General features: G+C 46.7%; 1 protein-coding gene across 1 annotated transcript in view; it reads right to left on the bottom strand.

The window, feature by feature from the left end:
* LOC122554086 (putative voltage-dependent R-type calcium channel subunit alpha-1E) overlaps positions 1–19,778 on the bottom strand; it is a 1,472,327-nt gene that overhangs the window by 861,902 nt on the left and 590,647 nt on the right. Inside the window, exons 18-22 of the mRNA XM_087990243.1 lie at positions 13,563–13,680; positions 9,987–10,054; positions 8,752–8,849; positions 6,538–7,110; positions 4,405–4,712 (exon numbers count right to left, since the gene is read on the bottom strand). Of these exons, the coding sequence (XP_087846369.1) occupies positions 4,405–4,712; positions 6,538–7,110; positions 8,752–8,849; positions 9,987–10,054; positions 13,563–13,680 (1,165 nt within the window). The remainder of the gene's footprint in view (positions 1–4,404; positions 4,713–6,537; positions 7,111–8,751; positions 8,850–9,986; positions 10,055–13,562; positions 13,681–19,778) is intronic.

Here is a 19,778-nt window from a genome sequence, read left to right as displayed (position 1 = left end):
TAACCAAGAATATATCCCATCTAGCTCAGGGGATTTAAATATCCTTAGGTTTTTCAAAGTTTTCAGCACATCCTCCTTCCTAACATCAACCTGTTCGAGGATATCAGCCTGTTTCACACTGTACTCAGAAATGTCAAGATCACTCAGTGATGAACACTGAAGCAAAGTATCCATTAAGGACCTCCCCTACTTCCTCCAACTCCAGGCACAAGTTCCCTCCACTATCCCTGATCGGCCCTACCCTCACTCTGGCCATCCTCTTGTTCCTCACATAACTGTAGAACGCCTTAGGATTTTCCTTAATCCTACCCACCAAGTTTTTTTCATGCCCCTTCTAGCTCTCCTGTGTCTATTCTTCAGTTCCTTTCTGGCTACGTTGTAATCCTCTAGAGCCCTGTCTGACCCTTGCCTACTCAACCTTCAGTAAGCTTCCTTCTTCCTCTTGACTAGATGTTCCACATCCCTTGTCACCAACGGTTCCTTCACCCTACCATCCCTTTCTTGCCTCAGTGGGACAAACCAATGCAGCACTATCAGCAAGTGCTCCCTAAACAACCTCCACATTTCTGTCGTGCATTTCTCTGAGAACATCTGCTCCCAATTTAGGCACCCCTGTTACAGGCCAGTTAGTCTTACTTCGGTGGTAGGCAAAGTAATGAAAAGGGTACTGAGGGATAGGGTTTATGAATATCTGGAAAGACACTGCTTGATTAGGGACAGCCAGCACGGATTTGGGAGGGGTAGGTCTTGCCTTACAAGTCTGATTGAATTCTTTGAGGCGATGACCAAGCATGTGGATGAGGGTAGAGCAGTGGATGTAGTATACATGGATTTTAGAAAGGCATTTGATAAGGTTCCCCATGGTAGGCTTATGCAGAAAGTCAGGAGGCATGGGATAGAGGGAAATTTGGCCAGTTGGATAGAAAACTGGCTAACCGGTCGAAGTCAGAGAGTGGTGGTAGATGGTAAATATTCAGCCTGGAGCCCAGTTACAAGTGGAGTTCCGCAGGGATCAGTTCTGGGTCCTCAGCTGTTTGTAATTTTTATTAATGACTTGGAAGAGGGAGTTGAAGGGTGGGTCAGTAAATTTGCAGACGATACGAAGATTGGTGGAGTTGTGGATAGTGAGGAGGGCTGTTGTCGGCTGCAAAGAGACTTAGATATGATGCAGAGCTGGGCTGAGGAGTGGCAGATGGAGTTCAACCCTGCCAAGTGTGAGGTTGTCCATTTTGGAAGGACAAATAAGAATCCGGAATAGAGGGTTAACGGTAGGGTTCTTAGTAAGGTGGAGGAGCAGAGGGATCTTGGGGTCTATGTTCATAGATCTTTGAAAGTTGTCACTCAGGTGGATAGAGCTTGTAAAAAGGACTATGGTGTATTAGCGTTCATTAGCAGAGGGATTGAATTCAAGAGTCGTGAGGTGATGTTGCAGCTGTATAGGACCTTGGTAAGGCCACATTTGGAGTACTGTGTGCAGTTCTGGTCACCTCATTTTAGGAAAGATGTGGAAGCTTTGGAGAGGGTGCAGAGGAGATTTACCAGGATGTTGCCTGGAATGGAGAAGAGGTCGTATGAGGATAGGTTGAGAGTGCTAGGCCTTTTCTCATTGGAACGGCTAGGACAGGTGCTTCAGCTAGGACAAATGTTCGGCACAACATCGTGGGCTGAAGGGCCTGTTCTGTGCTGTATTGTTCTATGTTCTATGTTCTAAAAGGGAAGACAAAAGACGACAGTGGCTGTGTGGTTTTGAAATTAGGTTGATGTAATTTTAATAAGTGTCTTATTGGAACAGCATATTATTATGGAGTTGGGGACAGATAGTAAGCAGTTAAGAGAAGGGGGGCTTAGAGTTATGAATGGTTGTTGTTTAATGTTCACCTTTAAAGTTAAAAAATAAATTGATGTTATTTTATTTAAATAGTGAAATGTGAGAGTTCTCTGTCACTCATACTTTAAGAGATTACAGGTGAGGCGAGCTTTTCTGGGTGCTTGGCTTTAAGTAACAAAGGAGTTCATCTCCATATCTTAATGACAGAGAGACACCGACAGCGACACAGAGAGACACTGAGACAAACAAGCAGAGACACCTAGAATGACACAGAGAGACATTGAGAGTGGCGCAGAGAGACATGAAAGACACCGACAGACAAGAGAGACACCATGAACGAGACAGAGACACACCAGGAATGATGCAGAGAGCGACCGAAAGTGACACAGAGACCAACACTGAGAGGGACACAAAGAAACAAGAGTCACACTGAGAGCAACACAGAGATCCACCAGGAATGACACAGAGAGACACGGAGAGGGACACAGAGAGCGACCAGGAATGACACAGAGAGATACGGAGAGGGACACAGAGAGCGACCAGGAATGACACAGAGAGATACGGAGAGGGACACAGAGAGCGACCAGGAATGACACGGAAAGCCATCGAGAGTGACACAGAGAGGCATTGTGAGGGAGACAGAGTGACACAGAGAGGGGGACAGAGTGAAACTGAGAATGACACAGGGAAGCACCAACAATGTCACAGGGAGACACCAAGAACGACACAAAGAGACACTGAGAGCGACAGACAGAAACAGAAATCGATGTAGGATCCGAGGAGAATGTAATGGATTGTCGTCTTCTTGTATGTGATCATTCATCAGACTCTTGTGTTGTGAAATCCGGTGAGATGAATCCCTCGATGATATCTGACAGAAATGAGTCCTCACTCTGAAGTGTGACTCCTGTTTCTCTTCACAGATACTGCCTGATGTGCTTAGCACTTTCCACATATTCTGTGTTTCTTTTAGATCATCACTGTTGGCAGTTATGTGCTGATGAGATAGATGGCCCTTGACAGCAGCAGCAAAATTGGCTAACACCATTTGTGTTGTAACTCATGTAACTGTTGCTACTTTGTGCTTACATATCTCTGTTCAAATATGTTCTGTGTCTTTAATAATGCAACACACACAAAATGCTTCAACATAACGGTGAATCCACTCACTCTAAACTCTTCCCATCAAACACTCCCTGGACAAGGACAGTACGGGGTTAGATACAGAGTATATAGTGTCCCCTTCAAGCACTCCCACGACAGGGATAGCACAGGGTAAGATACAGAGTCACACACTGTCTACACCGTCCCCTTCAAACACTCCCAGGACAGGTGCAGCATGAGGTTATAGACAGAGTAAAGCTCCCTCTATACCAACCACATCAAACACTCCCAGGACAGGTGCAGCATGAGGTTATAGACAGAGTAAAGCTCCCTCTATACCAACCACATCAAACACTCCCAGGACAGGGGCAGCACGAGGTTATAGACAGAGTAAAGCTCCCTCTATACCAACCACATCAAACACTCCCAGGACAGGGGCAGCACGAGGTTATAGACAGAGTAAAGCTCCCTCTATACCAACCACATCAAACACTCCCAGGACAGGGGCAGCACGAGGTTATAGACAGAGTAAAGCTCTCTCACAAAGTGAAGTTTCTCCAACAAACTGCTCCAACAAACTCTCTTACATCAGGCAATACCTGCTCTCAATGACAAAATACTGCAGATGCTGCCATTTTGAAATCAAACAGAAACACTGGAAATACTCAGCATATCCACAGCATCTATGGAGGAAAACCTGAATTAACATTTCAGAGGACTGACTTCTCATCAGCATTCCTCTTTAACTTTCAGATAAATAAATTGTTGGATAGAGCAGCAAGCCTCCTTTCTGCACTACTCAAAGCATCTTTATCAAAATTACCAAAAGATTCTGCTGTAACGCACAAACAAAGTACTTTCCTATTTCATGCACTGGACACCCCTACTCTACCAGTGAGAAGGCCCTAAAACATATCATTTCTTGGTACCAGTGGCACTTGGTACCAATTATATGCAGCTTTGTACTATGACTGCTATTTGTAACAAAATGAGGATTAAGTCTCTGTATGGGTCCAATGGCAAAAGGTTTGCTATCCAATCCTAGCCATGAACCCAACAACTACAATGGTAGTGTCCCTCCCTCAGACAGAAGATCTGGATTCAAGTCATACCTGCTCCAGAGGTGTGCAATAACACTCCTGAGTAGGCCGGTTAGACAATATCTAGACCTGAATCAAACCTTGGATCTTCTAGAAAATATCTAGATATTGAATCAAATCTTGTCCTACTGAGGATTACCACCACGGAGATAAACAGATTGGATCTCAATCCTTTATTACTTTCACATATGGGCTAGTGAGATTGGAGCAGATTAACCTAGCTACGCCAATAATCCTTCACATTGATCCCCATTGCCAAGCGGATTGGGAGAAGTAACAGATTGTGGGGAAGGAGGTGGAAGGGAGTTGTGTTGGGGTTGGAGGTCGAACACATTTTTCCAAACGCCCCTCAGCAAATGGACATGCTCCTACCTGGGCCAACGAGGGAATCCATTGGGGTCTCGGTGTTTTCACAGTCCACGTCGACCTCTGTCTGATCCCGAGACTTTTCCTGATCCCGGTTCCTGCAACTTCCCGACTCAGTCAGTTGTGGTGAGGCGGGCCTGTTTTTCAGATCCAGCTGCAGATTGAGCAAGCTGGTCTGCTCGTTGATTTGCTGTTTATCGATCTTGCTGTTTCGCGTACCGTCCGCGTTTTCATTCTCTGTGACTCGAGCACCCTCTGCCCCCACTTGCATGGCGGGCATGTTGGTGTTGGTGCCCAACTGCTGATTCAGGCGGCTGTGGGCAGACAGTGGAGACAAGTCACTCGAAGCGCATTCTGCCAAATGCTTATCTCCCTCCTCTTACCCTCTGCAGCCAGTCTTGTTCACCAGTCATTGCTGGGTTGGCTACTGCTCAGGTAACACTGGCAATGGCCTCCCACCACCTGTGGAGGGAGAATCAAGTTGCTGCCGATACAGATGGTTTCCAGAGCCCTGGGGAAATCAGCACATACAGCTGAGCTCCAGGGCAGGTCGTATTATAATTTCTCCACTCAATCCCTGTCCGAAATGGAGGGGAAGGATACTAAGTCATAATGGTCATTTGGAGAGCTAGGGCTGCTTGGCCCCTTTCTTGCACCATAACTATTCTGGTGATTCTGTAATGACTCGTAGGACATCAGCCAGCTCCTCTCCCACATAAGCACAACCGCCCAACGGCCCAATGTAACTGCTTGTCAAGTCCTTCCCCTATTGTCCACTAGAATCATAGAATCCCTCCAGTGTAGAAGCAAGTCATTTGATCTATTGAGTCCACACCCACCCTCCGAAGAGCATCCCGCCAAGACCGATGCCCCCTACCCTATCCCTGTGACCCTGCACTTCTCCTGGCTAACCCACCTAGCCTGCATATTTCTGGACACCATGGGCAATCCTCCTAACCTGCATTCCTTTAGACTGTGGGAGGAAACCAGAGGAAACCCCATGCAGACACAGGGAGAATGTACAAACTCCACACAGACAGTTGCCCAACAGTGGAACTGAACCCCAACCACTGAGCCACCATGCCACTGGAGGGCATTGTTAAGGGGAGGATGTGAAAAGGGGTTTGTCTACTTTCCTAGGAACCTTCTGCCCAAGTACAATGGGAAGATTGGCATCTGTGTGAGTAAGCAGCTCAGGTCACTGAGAGTAAGCTTTGATTTGATTAGATTAGATTCCCTACAGTGTGGAAACAGGCCCTTCGGCCCAACAAGTCCACACTGACCCTCTGAAGAATAACCCACCGAGACCCATCTCTCTCTGACTAATGCACCTACCACTACGGGCAATTTAGCCTGGCCAATTCACCTGACACACAGTAGTATCAGAGAAATCTTTTAAAAATTCCATTTATTTCTGGAAGTTTCACAAGATGAGAATCTATATGGATCCGTAGGAAGTGGCTAAAGTTTTGCCACTGTGAGCTGAGACAGTTATATTTCAACGAGAAACAGCCAAATTGCTTTAAAACAGAATTTTAAAACAGCAGTACGAGAGTCTCTGAGAATTAACTTCCTGGACACTTGAAGAAGGAAACCCAGGAAGAAAGAGAAACAGCCATCCTAAATGCACTGCAGCCTTGGTTGACCAAGACTACATGGTAGATAGAGCAGTTTCCACATTACAATGGATTGTGGGTACTTTGATTGCCATTATTGCCAATCAACACGTTGGAGTTCAAACCTTGGACATGGCGATTCCCTCTGATACAGAATCAGCGGTGGATCAGCAACATGATTAGAAAGCCAGAGGTTCAGGCTAACAAGGGTTCAAACCCCAGCACAGAAGCTAATTTTAAACTAAACTAATGTACTCTGCAATTTATAGCTAGTCTTAGTAATAGTGACAACTATTGTTGATTAGTGTAAAACCTCAACTGATTCACTGAGCCATTGTTACCTGGTCTGGGCTAGATGGGAGATCAGACCCACAGCAATCTCATGGAGTCTGAACAGCCCTGTGTGGAGGCTGTGCAAGCCACTCTGTTAAAAGGGCAATCAGGGACGAGCATCACACACCCACTCAAAAGAATTTAAAAAAAGAGTACAAACCAACTGGCAGGAAATCCAAATGTTTCTCACCTTGTGTGGGGTCTCCCTCTCCAGGAGTGTGCCTTTGTCGGCTCACGGCCACCTTTCTCCTTGGGGCTGGGGCTTGGTAGACCTGTCTCCTCCTGCTCCTTGGGCGGGAGCAACCCCTCCTCTTTGCTGTCGCTCACCTCCAGCCCCAGCTTGGCTTCCTTGTAGAGCGACCGGTACCTCCTCTTCAGCCTCGCGGGTTCATCCACCACCAGGCCCTGCCCGCTCTCTGCCTGCCGGCTGTAGGCTTTGCACTCCTGATCTCCGTTGACTTTGGGGGAAGGGCTGTCCTTGTTGTCTCCCACTGGCTGCCAGTTGTTGCGAAGCGACAGACTCTTGAAGCCCTCTCGCTTGCCGGCCTCTCCTTCTCCGGCCTCCCTGGCCCTCTGCTCAGCGAGCCGCCGGATGCTCTCACTCTCAAAGACCCTGGAACGGTGCCTCCTGTACCTGCTACCCTCCAGGCCTTGCAAAGCCTCAGCAAAAAGAGCCTCGCGGCTGCTCATCTGCATCCGTCTCCTCAACTGGCTGGTTCGGGCCTCCCAGATAGACATGTGCTTGTGCCTCCGAAATTCCCTCCTGGAACCAAATGGGGACCAGAAACAACAGCAGACGGAATTAGGACAAAACGCAACACAACAGTTAAATGACAGCAACAAAATATCTCGGTCACAGATACTCAGAGACAATTATTACCGCATTTAAGAGAGCAAAGCATTCAGACTGCAAGCAAACTCTTCCTACAAGAGCCTTTGTTTCTCGAAATACTTCCATTGTCACTGCCTCCTATCACAATAGCACACTGTAAAGGGTTTCCTGTCACTTGCTCAACACAAAATTCACTTCTCTTCTCAGCGAACCCATTTCAACAAGATGAATGGTGAGTGACAAAAATCAGGATTTACCAGTTCAAAGGCCTGTGTTCCAAGAAGGACTACACATGTGGAGAAAAACAGAGCTGCACCCACAATTGCTGAAGGCCCGAGGCCAGTCCAAAGACGTGCAGATCAGGGTGAATTGGCCATGCTAAATTGCCCATAGTGTTAGGTGCATTAGTCAGAGGGAAATGGGTCTGGGTGGGTTACTCTTCGGAGGGTCGGTGTGGACTGGTTGGGGCCAATGGCCTGTTTCCACACTGTAGGGAATCTAATCTAATCTAATCTATGTTTAAAGAGGAGATCTTGAAAGCAGCCAGGACAGGACATGACAGGACATGATCCCTCTACAAATTCCAGGATATCCACATTCCTTATCTGAGACACTCTAATCCCTCACTCATTCTCCTTGATCTAAAACACTCTAATCCCTCTCTTACTCCCCTCTATCTGAGACAGTCTAATCCCTCTCTCACTCTCCTGCACCTGAGACATACTAATCCCTCTCTTGCTCTCCTCTATCTGAGACACTCTAATCCCTCTCTCACTTTGCTCTATCAGAGACACTCGAATCTCTCTCCGACTGTCCTATATCTGACACACACGAATCCTTCTGTAACTCTCCTACATCTGGTGCGGCACTGTGGCACAGTTGCCTCACAGCGCCAGGGACCTAGGTTCAATTCCTGTCTCAGACAATTGTCTGTGCGGAGTTTGCACATTCTCCCCGTGTCTGTGTGGGTGTGCTCCAGTTTCCTCCCACAGTCCAAAAATGTGCAGGTTAGGTGAATTGGCCACGCTAAATTGCCCGTAGTGTTAGGTAAATGTAGGGGAATGGGTCTGGGTGGGTTGCTCTTCGGAGAGTCGGTGTGGACTTGTCGGGCCAAAGGGCCTGTTTCCACACAATCTGAGACACTCTAATCCCTCTCTCACTGTCCTATAGTTGAGACAGGCAAATCCTTCTGTCTCTCTCCTGTCTCTGTGACACTCCAATTCCTTTCTCACTCTTCTCTATCAGAGACATCCCAACTCCTCTCTCTCACTCCTGTATTTGAGACCGTGTAGCTTCACCACTCCCTGCAGTTTTCCTAGTGCCTCCATCTCACTGTTTCAATCAATCTGTTTTGTGACGTCTCACGTCTTGACAGAGTTTAAACTCATGTTACTCTGCTGAGCAGCTTCACGTATGAGCAGGATGCTCTTGCAATGAAAGTCAGATAATTTCCAGGGATATTGAGGAAGGCAGGCCCTTCCTCCCACCCCAACCCATCCCCCCACCCGTGTCCACCTGTCAGATGAGAGTAGACCCTCAGGGTGTGGCTTGAGGCATGTCGTGTCCACTCACTCAGTTGATGGGAAGCCAGGTGCTGACATCGGGCTGACCTCTTTCGCTTTCTGCAGTGCATGCTTCTGGTTGATAGCCTCCTCTTCTTCCTGCTCCTCCTGGGTGAGAACAGTGAATCCTATTCAATCTCACCATCCTCAGCACCCTTCCGAGGCTCACAGCATTGTCGCCATGGACACAGCTAAGCCCCCATGCTGCAGCATCCCCTCGTTCTCATTCACCAGGAGCTTTCCTGCAGGCAGGTTGGTGGCTTTCACATCCAGCCAATGGACTGCTTCTGGCCCTGAAGTAATGTCAAAGTCTTGTTCATCTATTGCTGTGTGGGATGTGAGGAAGCCTGTTTTCAGGGTGGTGACAGTCTGGAATGTGCTGCCTGGGAGGGTGGTGGAGGTATATTGTCTCACATCCTTTGAAAGGTACATGGAGTAGGCACTTGGCAGAACAATCAAGGCTCTGGGCCTAGTGCTGGTGAATGGGATTAGGTTGAAGGTCAGGTGTTTTAGCACACGTCGATGCACACTTGATGGGCCGAAGGGCTTTGACTGCACTCTGTGATTCTATTCTTGGGAAACTTCACAACCTTTAAAAAATGGACAGCACTGTGGCTCAGTGGTTAGCACCGCTGCCTCACAGCACCAGGAACCCGGGTTCGATTCCCGCCTCAGGTGGGTGCCTGTGTGGAGTTTGCACATTCTCTGCGTGGGTTTCCTCCGGGTGCTCCGGTTTCCTCCCACAATCCAAAGATGTGTAGACCAGGTGAATTGGCCATGCTAAATTGGCCATGTCCATAGTGTTCAGGGTAAACGTAGGGAAATGGGTCTGGGTGGATTACTCTTCGGAGGGTCGGTGTGGACTTGTTGGGCTAAAGGCCCTGTTTCCATAGTGTAGGAAATCTAATCTAATCAAGTACTTGGATGAGTATGTGAGGTTATATGGGCCAAGTATGAGGAATTGGGACTAGTGTAGCTAGTAGTGCATTTACTTTGGCGGTATGGACGCAATGGGCCAAAAGACCTCTTGTGCACTGTATGATTCAATGAAGCAGGTCAGCTCCAGACTATGTCACAGCTCTCTTGCCCACATTGCCTGGGATCTGTGCACAGCTCCATTCCCATGTTGCACTGCATGGATTCTTGGTCAAGACTGCCTTTCATTTGTACAAATCTCTCTGATTCCCAGTGTTTTCCAGTTGGTTGAAAGCTGATAGTACCACACCAACAAAGAGGACATTTTACCTTTGTCAGCTCCTGGGCGTTGGCGAGATTATCCACAGCGATGGCCAAGAAGACATTGAGCAAGGTGTCTTTGCATCCGAGTTAAGGAAATGGGGAACTGCCCAATCACCATATAAGAACTAGGAGGAGGAATAGACTATTCAGCCTGTTGAACCTGTTCAGCCATTTAATACAATCATGGCTGATCTCACCTTGGCCTCAACTCCACTTTCCTGTCTGCTTTCCTCAATCCTTCAGCTCATTACTATTTAAAATCGGTCTATCTCCTCCTTAAATTTACTCAGTAACCCAGCATTCAACTGTGGGGTCGGGTATTCCACAGATTCACATCCCTTTGAGTGAAATGATTCCTCTTCATCTCTATTTTAAATTTGACATCCCTTATCCTAAAACCATGAATTCTCATTCTAGATTGTCCCACAAGAAGCATGCACTCTGTGTCTACCTTGTCAATTGCCTTTAGCAACTTAAAGACCTCAATGAGATCTACTCTCATTGTTCTAAACTGTGCACAGTATTGGCCTAATCTGCTCAATCCTTCTTCATAAGACAAAGCCCTCACTGCTGGAGTCAATAAAGTGTTCCCCTCTAATCTGTGTCCAATGCAATTACATCCTTTCTCAAGGAAGGGGACCAAAATTGTATCCAATACACGTGAGCAGATCATGCCAAACCTTACAGGAAAGATTTCACTTAATTTCAGGAAAGGGCAAAGCAACACGAGGTTGGTCTTCCAGTGCTGAATTGACGGAAACTGGCAGACCAGATGCCAATCATAAAGGATGTTTGTCACCTTTCTAGTTTCAGTAGAACAGCTGACTGTGATTCTGAGTAATCTGACTGGAACTGGGTTTCCTCAGTCAGTATCCTGAGACCCCATCCCCCAGGTAAGTGTTGCATCCGTTCATTTTTACTCTGGTTTCTGTCATTTAATCAATGCTCTAACTATGTCAATGTACTAACCCCCGACTCTGAGTCTGCATCCTCTGCAACACATTATTTTGTGGCACCTCATCTTGTGAATGTTGAAAATCAGAAGAAACTACATCGCTGCTCCCTTCAAACCACCATCACCATTTCCATCTAGAAGGACATGGGCAGCGGATATATGGGAACACCACCCCTACAAGTCCCCTTCCAAGCCATTCATCATCCTGACTTGGAAATATATTATTGTTCCTACATTGTTGCTGGTTTAAATCCTGGAATTTCCTCCTTAAGGGCATTCTGGATCAACCTACAGCACATGGACTGCAGCGGTTCACGAAGGCAGCTCATGACCACCTTCTCCAGGATACCTAGGGATGAGTAATAAATGCTCGCCCAGCCCAGCCCAGCCCAGTCAATCAATAAAAATGTTACTTCCCCCTTTATCAATACAGCTGGCTACATCCTCAAAAAGCAGTAATAGATTTAACAAACAATTTCTCTTTCATAGAATCACCTTGCCCAATCATCATAATATTGTCTTTCATGCATCTTGTTACCACTTCTTGAATAATAGGTTCCATCATGTTCCTGAAAACCGATGTCAGGCTAAGTGGCCTGCAGTTCTCCCATTTCTCTTCCCAGATTTCTTCAACAGTATGTTACATCTGCAGTTTTCCAATCCAAAAGGGAATCGTTTGAGGCATGTTAGAAGATGCAAACTAGTGAATCCAGTATCCCTGAAGTCATCATTGCAGATCATCAGGTCCAGGAGCTTTTGTCCCATTACCTTTTTCCTGCACTTATTCTTCATTAATTACTTTAAGCTCAACTCTCATTAGATAATCGGTTCCCCAGAACGTGTGGCATCCTTTTGGGTCTTCTGCTTGGAAGATAGATATAGACATGCTTTTTTGACACCTCTGTCATTTCCTCATTCCCCATTATAAATTATTCTGCTTTAGTCTTTAAGGATTAATTTTTCACTTTGCCTACTCTCTTTTTTCTATTTTTTATGAACTTGTCAAAACTCTTAGAATCTGATTTCCTACATCAGGCTAGTTAACCTGCAAGTTATAGTTTCATATTTTATCAATTTATCAGTCACCCTTAGCCAGTTTCCAAACAATCCTAATTCTCAGGCTTACTACTCATTTTGGAAATACTATGCTTTTAATCTAAATTCTATCCTCAAACTGTGTACTGACCCATGGATCATTTTCCTTAACAGAGCTGAGTTTATTTTGTAAGCAAGAATGGGCACTTTGTCATGGTTAGGGTGACAAACCTTTGCCAGCGCATAATACCACTGGCACTCCAGGTGAGGCTAAAGCCTCCACCTTGCACTCTTCAGAGGGTGGTTAGCATCATTCACTCCTTGGGGAGTGGGATTCAAGTGTCAGGGGAACAGTGCCTCTCCATGGTTGAACAACGAGCTGTTGGGGAAATAATGTGAGGGGTAAGTTTGTTGCAGTTCTTAATGTGATAATCGCCAGGCTACTTGTATTAAAGGAGGAACTGTCAATCCCCATAGGGAGACAATTTGTACCATTCCATCAGCAGCAGCCCACCCTCAAACAGCCAGTGAGTGTTTTATTTTAATTGAACCTATTTAGCTAATCAACCTGTTCACAGATGCTACTACACTGAAGTGTGTGGGAATGAAACCCAGGCCTCCCAGTCTAGCAGTAGGAACACTACCACAAGAGGGTCCCTCTGGTGACATTTTTTTTAAAATTAACCTATTTTTCTAATCAACCAGCTCAGGAATATTAGTATACACCTCTGGAGCAGTGCAACATCAACCCAGGCCTCTCAGTCTAGAGGTAAGGACACTACCATTGCACCACAAGGGGGGCCCTCCAGTGAGTGTTTTTGAAACACTGTCTTGTTTGCATACTAATAGCTCACACTGCAGCAAGTTAGGGCTGGTACTGAAACAGCAGAAAGATCCTTTTTAAGAAAGAAGCTTACAGATTTACAATGTAATTGTCTCCAGCTTAGGGAGCAGACAATTTAAAATATGGAGGTTCATACGACCGTGATTGTTTGAAAAGGATGTTGAAAATGAGCAATGTTATTTTGACTTTCTCCTGCTTTGCTTTTCTCTTTGATTACGTTAATCCATATTTCTCTTTCAGACTTGTTGTTGGCTCCATTTCACTGTGTTACATTTATTGCCTATCATTCCGCTGTATTTTCAACTGCCTTGATAAAGGACTCCGTTGGCTGGTCCCAGATGCCCCTTCCTCATTATTTGAGGCAGAAGCTGAAAGATCAAGTATTTTACAATTTGAAGGCTGCAAGACCACACAGACATGATGCACAGTGAGACGTGAATTCTCCAACCAACTGTGGTCAATATTCAAAACTGGTGTCTTCATTGTCACAGTTACCATGGTGACACGGCCTATCGGTTTTGTGCTGTCTCTGCCGCTAATACCTGGCATGAGGCAGCTGAAGGCTCAGGATCAGTGATAAGTTAGTGCATTTTGATGTCAATTTGAGAATGCTCTCTCACACATGCCACACCGGCCACCTTCCCATATTTTGCAAACAGCATGAATTATTTGAGTACCACATGGATAAAGCCCAGCTTGCAAACTGAAAACCAGAGAGAACAGGATGTGATGCTCAGTGAAAGGATACAGTTTCCAAAGAGTGTAAGGACAATAAAGTAGACAGATGACCACATTCCTGAGTTTACTCCGCCCTGGGATTTTATCCCGTTGTACATCACCTCATTCCAGTCCTCGCCTGTTAAAATCTACAGAGAAAAGATTCCATCTCAGTTACAACAGCATCTCAGAACACAGAACGTTACAGTGCAGTAGAGGCCCTTCGGCCCTCGATGTGGCACCGGCCTGTGAAGTTAACCTGATGCCCATCTAACCTACACCTATATATTACCCAGATATATGTCCAATGCCCATTTAAATGCCGTTAATGTCGGCGAGTCTACTACTGTTGCAGGCAGGCCATTCCACGCCCCTACTACTCGCAAAGTAAAGAACCTCCCCCCATATCTGTCCGAAATCTTTCACCCCTCAATTTAAATCTATGTCACCTCATGTTAGCCTTCGTCTTCCGAGGAAAAACGCTCTCACCGTCCACGTTATCTAACCCGCTGATTATCTCATACGTCTCGATTAAGTCACCATCTTCTATCTAACGAAACCAACCTCAGTTTCCTCAGCCTTTCCTCCGAAGTACTTCCTTCTATAACAGGCAACATCCTAGTAAATGTCCTCTGAACCCTTCCCAAAGCTTCCATATCCTTCCTATAATGCAGTGACCAGAACTGTACACAATACAGCAGGAGCGGCCTGAAGCATGACCTCGTGGCTCCGAAACTCAATCCAAATACTAATAAACGCGAACACACCATACAAATTCTTAATAACCCGATCAACCTGGGAGGCAAAGTTCAGGGACTAAGGAAACTAGACACAGGGGTGCACCAGTCACCCCCAAAAAGATCAAACCTGGAAGTAGTTCAGAGCAGGAGTTGAATGTTCCAATGTGCAGGACCCAGTGAGGAATCAACGCAGTGAGTTTACAGCTGTGACAGCACACATCCCACATCAGTTCCAACTCAAACACCGAACACTCTTTATTGCTGTTAAACACCATCCAAAGTTTCTGACTGCTATTAAACACTGTCCCCCACTCTCTGCTGCTAAACACCGTCCCCACTCTCTGACTGCTGATAAACACCATCCCCACTCTCTGCTGTTAAACACCGTCCCCACTCTCTGACTGCTGTTAAACACCATCCCCACTCTCTGCTGTTAAACACTGTCCCCACTCTCTGACTGCTATTAAACATCCTGCCCACTCTCTGATTGCTGTTAAACACCGTCCCCCACTCTCTGCTGCTAAACACCGTCCCCACTCTCTGATTACTGTTAAACACCGTCCCCACTCTCTGACTGCTGTTAAACACCGTCCCCACTCTCTGACTGCTGTTAAACACTGTCCCCACTCTCTGACTGCTGTTAAACACTGTCCCCACTCTCTGACTGCTGTTAAACATCGTCCCCACTCTCTGACTGCTGTTAAACACTGTGCCCACTCTCTGACTGCTGTTAAACACCGTCCCCCACTCTCTGCTGCTAAACACCGTCCGCACTTTCTGACTGCTGTTAAACACTGTCCCCACTCTCTGATTACTGTTAAACACTGTCCCCACTATCTGACTGCTGTTAAACACTGTCCCCACTATCTGACTGCTATTAAACATCCTGCCCACTCTCTGACTGCTGTTAAACACCGTTCCCACTCTCTGACTGCTGTTAAACACTGTGCTCACTCTCTGACTGCTGTTAAACACCGTCCCCACTCTCTGACTGCGGTTAAACACTGTCCCCACTCTCTGACTGCGGTTAAACACCGTCCCCACTCTCTGACTGCTATAAAACACTGTCCCCAATCTCTGACTGCTGTTAAACACCGTCCCCACTCTCTGACTGCTGTTAAACACCGTCCCCACTCTCTGACTGCTGTGAAACAAAGTCCCAAAACCCCGATTGCTGTTAAACACCATCCCCACTGTCTGATTGCCGTTAGTCACTGTGCACCACTCTGATTGTTGTTAAATGTCATTCCCACCCTCCCATTGCTGTTAAACACCGTCCCCACTCTCTGACTGCTGTTAAACACTGTCACCACGCTCTGATTATTGTTAAACACCGTCCCCACTCTCTCACTGCTGTTAAACACTGTCACCACGCTCTGATTACTGTTAAACACCGTCCCCACTGTCTGACAGCTGTTAAACACTGTCACCACTCTCTGATTACTGTTAAACACTGTCCCCACTCTCTGACTGCTGTTAAACACTGTCACCACGCTGTGATTCCTGTTAAACACTGTCCCCACTCTCTGACTGCTGTTAAACACTGTCACCACGCTCTGATTACTGTTAAACACCGTCCCCACTCTCTGACTGCTGTTAAACACTGTCACCACGCTCTGATTACTGTTAAACACCGTCCCCACTCTCTGACTGCTGTTAAACACTGTCCCCAGTCCCTGATTGCTGTTAAACACTGTCCCCACTCTCTGACTGCTGTAAAACACTGTCCCCACTCTCTGACTGCTGTTAAACTCTGTCCCCACTCTCTAACAGATGTTAAACATCGTCCCCACTCTCTAACTGCTGTTAAACACTGTCACCACTCTCTGACTGCTGTTAGACACCGGCCTCACGCTCTGACTGCTGTTAAACACTGTCCCCACTCTCTGACTGCTCTTAAACACTGTCACCACACTCTGACTGCTGTTAAACACCATCTCCACTCTCTGACTGCCGTAAAACACTGTCCCCACTCTCTGACTGCTGTTAAACACTGTCCCCACTCTCAGACTGCTGTTAAACACTGTCACCACGCTCTGATTACTGTTAAACACCGTCCTCACGCTCTGACTGCTGGTAAACACTGTCACCACGCTCTGATTACTGTTAAACACTGTCCCCACTCTCTGACTGCTGGTAAACACTGTCACCACGCTCTGATTACTGTTAAACACCGTCCTCACGCTCTGACTGCTGTTAAACACTATCACCATGCTCTGATTACTGTTAAACACCGTCCCCACTCTCTGACTGCTGGTAAACACTGTCACCACTTTCTGATTACTGTCAAACACTGTCCCCACACTCTGACAGCTGTTAAACACTGTCACCCCGCTCTGATTACTGTCAAACACTGTTCCCACTCTCTGACTGCTGTTAAACACCATCCCCACGCTCTGATTTCAGTTAAACACAGTCCCCACTCTCTGACTGTTGTTAAACACTGTCACCATGCTCTGATTACTGTTAAACACCGTCCCCACTCTCTGACTGCTGTTAAACACTGTCCCCACTCTCTGACTGCTGTTAAACACTGTCACCACGCTCTGAGTACTGTTAAACATCATCCCCACTCTCTGACTGCTGTTAAACACTGTCACCACGTTCTGATTACTGTTAAACACTGTCCCCACTCTCTGACTGCTGGTAAACACTGTCACCACGCTCTGATTACTGTTAAACACTGTCCCCACTCTCTGACTGCTGGTAAACACTGTCACCACGCTCTGATTACTGTTAAACACCGTCCTCACGCTCTGACTGCTGTTAAACACTATCACCATGCTCTGATTACTGTTAAACATCGTCCCCACTCTCTGACTGCTGGTAAACACTGTCACCCCGCTCTGATTACTGTCAAACACTGTTCCCACTCTCTGACTGCTGTTAAACACCATCCCCACGCTCTGATTACAGTTAAACACAGTCCCCACTCTCTGACTGTTGTTAAACACTGTCACCATGCTCTGATTACTGTTAAACACCGTACCCACTCTCTGACTGCTGTTAAACACTGTCCCCACTCTCTGACTGCTGTTAAACACCATCCCCACTCTCTGACTGCTGGTAAAAACTGTCACCACACTCTGATTAGTGTTAAACACCATCCCCACTCTCTGACTGCTGGTAAAAACTGTCACCACACTCTGATTACTGTTAAACACCGTCCCCACTCTCTGACTGCTGTTAAACACTATCACCACAATCTGATTACTGTTAAAATACCGTCCCCACTCTCTGACTGCTGTTAAACACTGTCACCACGCTCTGACTGCTGTTAAACACTGTCCCCACTCTCTGACTGCTGTTAAACACTGTCACCACGCTCTGACTGCTGATAAACACCATCCCCACTCTCTGACTGCTGGTAAAAACTGTCACCACACTCTGATTACTATTAAACACCATCCCCACTCTCTGACTGCTGGTAAACACTGTCACCACGCTCTGATTACTGTTAAACACCATCCCCACTCTCTGACTGCTGGTAAACACTGTCACCACGCTCCGAATACTGTTAAACACCATCCCCACTCTCTGACTGCTGGTAAACACTGTCACCACACTCTGATTACTGTTAAAAACCGTCCACGCGCTCTGGCTGCTGTTAAATACTATCACCTTGCTCTGATTACTGTTAAACACCGTCCCCACTCTCTGACTGCTGTTAAACACTGTCACCATGCTCTGATTAATGTTTAACACAGTCCCCACTCTCTGATTGCTGTTAAACACTGTCACTACGCACTGATTACTGTTAAACACCGTCCCCACTCTCTGACTGCTGTTGAACACTGTCACCACGCTCTGATTACTGTTAAACGCTGTGTCCACTCTCTGACTGCTGTTAAACACTGTCACCACAATCTGATGACTTTTAAACACTGTCCCCACTCTCTGACTGCTGTTAAACACTGTCACCACGCTCTGATTACTGTTAAACACCGTCCCTGCTCTCTGACTGCTGTTAAACACTGTCCCCACGCTCTGATCACTGTTAAACATCGTCCCCACTCTCTGACTGCTGTACAACACTGTCACCACGCTCTGACTGCTGTTAAACACTGTCCCCATGCGCTGACTGCTGTTAAACACTGTCACCACGCTCTGATTTCTGTGAAAACACCGTCCCACTCTCTGACTGCTGATAAACACTGTCCCCACGTGCTGACTGCTGTTAAACACTGTCACCACGCTCTGATTACTGTTAAACACCGTCCCCACTCTCAGACTGCTGTTAAACAGTGTCACCACGCTCTGATTACTGTTAAACACCGTCCCCACTCTCTGACTGCTGTTAAACACTGTCACCACGCTCTGATTACTGTTAAACATCATTCCCACTCTCTCACTGCTGTGAAACACTGTCACCACGCTTTGATTACTGTTAAACACCGTCCCCACTCTCTGACTGCTGTTAAACACTGTCACCACTCTCTGACTGCTGTTAAACACTGTCACCATGCTTTGATTACTGTTAAACACCGTCCCCACTGTCTGACTGCTGTTAATCACTGTCACCACTCTCTGATTACTGTTAAACACCGTCCCCACTCTCTGACTGCTGTTAAACACTGTCCCCACTCTCTGATTACTGTTAAACACCGTCCCCACTGTCTGACTGCTGTTAAACACTGTCACCACTCTCTGATTACTGTTAAACACCGTCCCCACTCTCTGACTGCAGTTAAACACTGTCCCCACTCTCTGATTACTGTTAAACACCGTCCCCACTCTCTGACTGCTGTTAAACACTGTCACCACGCTCTGATTACTGTTAAACACCGTCCCCACTCTCTGACTGCTGTTAAACACTGTCACCACGCTCTGATTACTGTTAAACACTGTCCCCACTGTCTGACTGCTGTTAAACACTGTCACCACTCTCTGATTACTGTTAAACACTATCTCCACTCTCCGACTGCTGTTAAACACCGTCCCCACTCTCTGACTGCTGTTAAACACTGTCACCACGCTCTGATTACTGTTAAACACTGTCCCCATGCTCTGACTGCTGTTAAACACTATCAGCATGCTCTGATTACTGTTAAACATCGTCCCCACTCTCTGACTGCTGTTGAACACTGTCACCACGCTCTGATTACTGTTAAACACCGTCCCCACTCTCTGACTGCTGTTAAACACTGTCACCACGCTCTGACTGCTGTTAAACACTGTCCCCACTCTCTGACTGATGTTAAACACTGTCACCACGCTCTGACTGCTGTTAAACACCATCCCCACTCTCTGACTGCTGGTAAAAACTGTCACCACGCTCTGATTACTGTTAAACACCATCCCCACTCTCTGACTGCTGGTAAACACTGTCACCACGCTCTGATTACTGTTAAACACCATCCCCACTCTCTGACTGCTGGTAAACACTGTCACCACGCTCTGATTACTGTTAAACACCATCCCCACTCTCTGACTGCTGGTAAACACTGTCACCACACTCTGATTACTGTTAAAAACCGTCCACGCGCTCTGGCTGCTGTTAAACACTG

This window comes from Chiloscyllium plagiosum, unplaced genomic scaffold, assembly GCF_037043375.1.
Source record: "Chiloscyllium plagiosum isolate Xiang-an unplaced genomic scaffold, Cpla_swu_hap1 HiC_scaffold_9, whole genome shotgun sequence".
NCBI classification, from domain to species: domain Eukaryota; kingdom Metazoa; phylum Chordata; class Chondrichthyes; order Orectolobiformes; family Hemiscylliidae; genus Chiloscyllium; species Chiloscyllium plagiosum.
Note: the sequence above shows the minus strand (reverse complement) of the source record. Positions and strands in the feature narration are given on the sequence as shown.